Genomic DNA, 6,172 nt, shown 5'->3' on the forward strand with positions numbered 1-6,172 from the left:
GCAACACCCGCAACCACTGGGAACCACTTTTGTTTGCAAGGTGCACTGCAGCCAGCCAGGTTCTCAGACAGTTTGGCAAAAGTTTGCAAATGACTGCTGTCACATTTATAAATGCATGTTGCAATCAGTAAGTCTGCACCAGTCAGAGCAACTTGTCTGCAACGGGTCTCTTTCAAACGGAGGATTTGACTCAATTTGTTGTATACTGGTTTTGTTGTAAGATTGTTGCCAAGTACCTTTGTAATTTTGCAGTTAAATTGCTATCCTGGAACAACTACCACACTGTTTATGGAGGAATTTTTCCATTTCTGTTTCGGTCTACGAGGTTCTGGCTGATTTCTGAATGTAAGCCATTAAAGGTGTGAGGCTGTTTACCAGCCGTGCATTTGTAAACTGATAGCAGGCTTACTTTGATTTCTGTTTGGTTGCACTAAAATCACTTTGAACACAGCAAATGACCGAAAGCTGCTGCTAACCTGGCCCCCATTTTCAAATCAACCATTTCAAAGCCGAGAAGTTCATATGTTCGTTGCACGTGGTCGCGCCAGCGTCCAACCACCGTCTTCCTGGGTGTGACTGTATTATTTTTTTATTTTTATTTTTTATTTATTGACAAAGCACAAAATACAGATATACAAATACAAAATAGCAAACACAATGTCAGGGGGTTCGTATAAAAAAGCAAAATAGACACAGTCTATTTTAGAATCACATGATATTGAACAGGGAACATAGGTTTATGGTTTTGACAGCTTTTTGATTTTGAGAATGTTGTATGGTTTTAACATATTGTTTGGTTTCATTTAAATATTGTTTGGTTTCATTTAAAGGTGTGACTGTAGCATTACTGTGCTTTTAGCTTTTGATGCTGATTTTTAGACCTATCACTACGGTGGCCCTGAGAGGCCAAACGGACTGCAAAAAGAAAAATGCTGTAAAAAGAAAACACCTGTTTTCTGAAGTTGCAGTCCGTTTGGCCTCTCAGGGCTACCGTACTATCCCTATCTTCTTCCGCAACCCCAAATTTTTACAAGAACATGTTTTAAATGTCTTGCCTGGCTTGTTCCACCATCTTGTGGCAGAAATGGGTATTACACACTACGATACAGCCCTTCAGTTTCAGTCTGTATCAGTGTAACACACACATATACATTTTGGATAAAGCAACAGAAGGGTTTTTTCACATTCTCCTGATAGCTTCAGCTCATTTTGGATTTAATTTATTTTGAAAGACAATTTGCGGAAAGTGTCTTTGAATGCATGAATGAAATAACCGCATACAGAAATCCTGTTTATGTCAGTTTACACTGCTGACAGGCACTGACAGGAGCTGAAAGCAAAAAATAAAAACAAAAATAACACAGGCGACATCCTGTGGTCCCTCAGAGGTTGGAAGTCAGTCGAGCTTTACACCCTCACCACCACAACACCACAACAAAAAAGGGATGATTTTGGCATCTTTACACTGGCACTTGCCACCAGCTGTTGCTGTGAAATTTGATCTCACAGAAGGCTTAGATGTTGGTATAAAAAAGTGTGTTGTGTACTCCCCCAGGGCTTTTGTGTCTCTTTTATAATTTATAGTGTAGATGAGGTGAAAGTGAAACCAGCCTTTTCTCTTCTGGTCCATCTTGCTGAGAGAGGCTAGGAGAGGGTAAAAAAAAGAAAGAAAGAAAAGCAGATTTCTACCCATAACAACTCTCATGATCATTACTTTAGTGAATAGTCGGAGATCATAAAATGTGTAGCAGTACTTTCTACACATCTGTTATGTTTTTAGAGCTGTATGAAGTGTTTTAGTAATCAATAACATTAGACAAGGATCTGTTTAAATGCCATTCTCTTTTCATTTCCATTCTTAAAATTGCTTCCATCTTTTAGCAAACTGATCCATGTTTTCAGTTAAACAGGTTAAAGTGTACACCAGCGTTCCTGTCACACAGTCCCGACTGCGCTCATGTCACCGTGTAACTCGACACAGCATTGTGTTGTTCTGAGTGAGGGAGCTGATCAGTCGGTCTGCCCGTGTCCTGTGCCGATACTCGCCTGCTGCACCATGAGGGCTAAAGTCTCAGACATGCACAGTAAGGACTGTGTCAAAGTGGCTGTCAGAGTCCGACCGTTCAACAAGGTCAGTGTGCTGATGTTTTCTATAATAACCACTATTTATTTTTCTTTTGTAAGCCTTTGCTGTCTGCTTTTTAAATACTCATATTTTGTATTCTTAAGGTGTGACCCACACTGATATACTGCATACTTTATTTACCCTGATAAATCCTGTTGCTTCTTTTAACATTTACAGCAGTAAATAGTAGATTAAATCCACAGGGCTAGTGATTTCAGTCTGAGCAGACAGATGCAGCACGATTTAATAAATAAAATCAAAAAGAAAAAAAATGCTCTGTGGATTTGGGTAATGTAACAAAGTGATCAGTTTTCATAAGCTGTCTCTTCCTTATCTATATATGCACTGACCCTTGTCCCCCAGTAGGACTGTACTGAGTCTGGTGAAAACTGTTTCATAAAATTCAAATTGTGTGTTATTGTGTCTCCTACCTTCTCTTCCACTTACCCTCACATTTTCCTTGAAATCTAAAATAAATGCTTTTATAAACCATTTGCTCTCCCAGCTCTTTTTAGTCTCTCTCCATCATTTCATCTTCTTTTGTTTTCTTCCTTCACTCAGAGAGAGAGGGATGCGGGCAGTCGCTGTATCATATCCATGGTTTCGAGCTCCATCACCATCCAGGATCCACGGGATTCCCAGAACCGACGGTCTTTCTGTTTCGATTATGCCTATTGGTCCCACAGCGGTTTCACAAGAGACCACAGGGGTATCTATGTGCCTGAAGAGCCAGGAGGGAGATACGCTGACCAGGTCAGGTCATAAATGAGCTGGGAGTGTGTTGTGCAAGAAAAAATCTAGATGGTTTGGGCAGAATAAATCTGAATGGATATGAAGTGAGTTATAAGATTAATAAGAATTAATTTACATCTCATGAGATATCATCCATTCCCAGGACAGCGTGTTCCAAGATTTGGGAGAAGGAATATTGGAAAATGCGCTGCAGGTAGCACTCAGTCTTTATCTGATACTCTCTATCTCACGTCTCAACTCTTAATAACAAATGTTCTAAAATTACATGCGCAGGGTTATAATGCCACATTGTTAGCCTACGGTCAGACCGGCTCAGGGAAGAGTTACTCGATGATGGGTTATGGGCCTAACAAAGGCCTGATTCCTAAACTCTGCGACCGGTTGTTTCAAGCCATCAAAGAAAACCAGGAGAACAGACAATGTCAGGTGAAGCAAAAGCACAAGACGATGCAGAATGCTGTGAATGATTGAGTGTGTAAATGATCTAAAATGTGTTTTTTCTTCATGTCCCTGCAGGTCTTTTTCAGTATGTTGGAAATCTATAATGAGCAGGTGGTGTTTGGAGCAAATTCGTTTCTCTGGATATGATACATGCTACGATGCTATTATGTTTCCTGACTCTTCCTTTTCCTCCCCTCTCTGTCCAGGTGGTTGACTTGCTGTCTCGGGCGTCTCGGACTCCGGGCGGGCTCAGAGTCAGAGAGGAGCAGCAACGAGGATTCTATGTGGAGGGTCTCCGCACAGTCCCCTGTGAGACTGCAGCTCAGGTAGAGAGATGAATGGAAAAAGAATACAAACCAAACCAATCAACTCCAGTAGCCAAAGGCTAAGGTTGCAGTCATGTGCAGTTAATATTAGAATCTTTAGGGAATTAAATGCTTTGTGATCTTCTTCAAAGAGAGCCTCACGAAGCAGTCCAGCATGAATCTGTTGGACTCGTCTGGCAGTAAGCATCAGCATTCATCAGAGTCAGAAACTAACAGAGTTAAAGACGATACGGCCATCAGTCTGAGCCCCACCACACTGGGCGATGTCGAAGCATACAAAGGGACATGCTGCTGTTTAATCTAAAAACCAAAAAATATATTTTTGTTCAGAAAAATGTGTTTGCAGGTGGAACAGTTGATGGAGCAGGGGACGAGGACTCGAACCACTGCCGCCACCCACATGAACGCCAACAGCAGTCGATCGCACATGCTCATTATCCTCCAGCTCAAACAGGTAAAGAGGTTCTGTGCACACTTTTCCAATTTGTTAACATAATTAATACAAGAACAAACATATGTTGTATAAATCTACATTTATGTAAGTGGCTGTAACTTCCTGTCAGATCTTCTCTAAAGAGAGCATCACGAAGCAGTCCAACATAAACCTGGTGGACCTGGCTGGCAGTGAGCGTCAGCGTTCATCGGGGTCAGAAGCTGATAGGCTCAAAGAGGGCACGGCCATCAACCTGAGCCTCACCACCCTGGGCAATGTCATCAGGTGACCTGCTGTTTGACTTGATTTACTTTGCATTTACTTTAGTATTTTTGACACTCTTCCCTCATCTCTCCTCCAGCTCCCTGGCTGATGTTGCGGTGGGGAAGAAGGTTGTCCATATTCCTTACAGAGACTCAGCCCTCACAAAGTTGCTGCAGTCTGCACTGGGAGGCAACAGTCGCACTGTTATGGTATCGGACACTCATTTGATACGAGGTTGAGTCTTTGGAAGATGCTTTTAAAGTAAATTGAATATATTTGTTTTTGAGATTGCCACATTGAGCCCTGCTGATATCTGCTATGAGGAGTCTCTCTCCACGCTGCGCTATGCTGAGAGGTACAATAAGCACTGTAAAGTCTTCTGGATATTTCCCTTCTGCTCTATAAGTAACATATTTAATATACGTTTTATACTTTAGTTCTTTTTGGCCTCTCCTTTATGTCGTTCTACACCTAACTTCTTGTCCCTCCACCTTTTCCACTTCTTCAGGGCAAAGCGTATCCAGAACCGTGCAGTGGTGAACGAGAGCCCCACCGAGCGTCTCGTTAAAGAACTAAAGGCAGAGAACGCCAGACTGTTGCAGCGTCTGAGCCGTCTGGGCCAGGAGGGACGCAGGGCGAATGACGAGACCAGTAAGAATCAGCGTTTGAGAGCAGCAGAATGGGATTCAGGGCTGTTGACAGGTCGTCTCGTATCTTTGTGTGTTCAGAGGAGCTCCGTCAGCTGCTGACCCACAATGAGCTTCAGATCAGAGCCATTCAGACTCTATGGGAGCAGCATGTGCAGGAGGCCCTGAAAGACTGGGAGCAACAGTATGCTAACATCACACAGGTGCATGCATAGATACATACGTAGATGCAGACATGCAAAACACACAAGCAAAGGCTGCAAATGCATTTGATGGAGGTTTTGTATGTAGTGTCTTTAAATGGATGTTTCTTGTTTCCCTCGTCCTCACTGGCAGGAGAGGAGGATGATGCAGATGCATCCCTACATCCTGAACATCAACGAGGATGCTCAGCTGTCAGGGGTGGTGAAGCTTTTCATCCAGGAGGGTTAGTCCATCTGAATCTCTCTGTATCTGTGCCACGAGATGTATGGTTCTCTCCCTGATAGAAGAAGCTACTAAAGGTGGACAATACCAGATAGTTAAATGGCTTAAACAGCTTAATGTAACAAACATGTCCTGCAGATTTTAACATGTTTGGTGAAATGTTAATCTTTTTATCTTTAGGGGAATGGGACATCGGACTGTGTGACTCCTCCCCACGGTCCATTTGTATCAAGGGTCTAGGGTGAGTTTGCCATCATTGCAAAGAATAAGAAAATTGTCTTTTCGTCTGTATGCATATACACTGATGGGGTCTAAATATTCTTTACATCAGTTTTCTGTCTTACATAAAATTGTTTGTGAGGGGCAGCCAATCAAAAGCTGTTAAAGGCTGGGTATCCATAAAACGAGAGGAGATCCATTAATAACATAAGTAAGGATTATCTTGATGTGTGAATAATGCAAACCGACTGCAGCAGAGTCCAATACTAAAAATATACGGAGCTGGGAAGAAGTCGGATCAGTCCCCTTTTTTGTTTTTATGTGCGTTAGGATCCAGGAACGTCATGCTGTGTTCAGGAATGAACAGCGCAGGGTAACGCTGACCCCGATGACAGGAACAAAGGTTATTGTAAATGGCAATCCTGTTTCCCAGGCAACAGAGCTGCAGCACCTGGTGGGTCTTGACTCAAATCTCAATTATATGATGTGGTTGTGTGACATGCTGTTAAAGTATACACTATATATATATATATATATA

General features: G+C 42.3%; 1 protein-coding gene across 1 annotated transcript in view; it reads left to right on the plus strand.

Moving 5' to 3' along the window:
• Window positions 1–2,056: 2,056 nt before the first annotated feature.
• kif28 (kinesin family member 28) overlaps window positions 2,057–6,172 on the plus strand; it is a 12,817-nt gene continuing 8,701 nt past the window's right edge. The window contains exons 1-15 of the mRNA XM_013910892.1: window positions 2,057–2,131; window positions 2,687–2,878; window positions 3,021–3,071; window positions 3,152–3,304; window positions 3,395–3,430; window positions 3,526–3,645; window positions 3,992–4,099; window positions 4,209–4,363; window positions 4,440–4,551; window positions 4,630–4,697; window positions 4,851–4,993; window positions 5,071–5,192; window positions 5,326–5,416; window positions 5,596–5,656; window positions 5,965–6,088. Coding sequence (XP_013766346.1) covers window positions 2,057–2,131; window positions 2,687–2,878; window positions 3,021–3,071; window positions 3,152–3,304; window positions 3,395–3,430; window positions 3,526–3,645; window positions 3,992–4,099; window positions 4,209–4,363; window positions 4,440–4,551; window positions 4,630–4,697; window positions 4,851–4,993; window positions 5,071–5,192; window positions 5,326–5,416; window positions 5,596–5,656; window positions 5,965–6,088 — 1,611 coding nt within the window. The remainder of the gene's footprint in view (window positions 2,132–2,686; window positions 2,879–3,020; window positions 3,072–3,151; window positions 3,305–3,394; window positions 3,431–3,525; window positions 3,646–3,991; window positions 4,100–4,208; window positions 4,364–4,439; window positions 4,552–4,629; window positions 4,698–4,850; window positions 4,994–5,070; window positions 5,193–5,325; window positions 5,417–5,595; window positions 5,657–5,964; window positions 6,089–6,172) is intronic.

This window comes from Pundamilia nyererei, unplaced genomic scaffold (genome assembly GCF_000239375.1).
Source record: "Pundamilia nyererei isolate P.nyererei 1_Seehausen unplaced genomic scaffold, PunNye1.0 scaffold00051, whole genome shotgun sequence".
NCBI classification, from domain to species: domain Eukaryota; kingdom Metazoa; phylum Chordata; class Actinopteri; order Cichliformes; family Cichlidae; genus Pundamilia; species Pundamilia nyererei.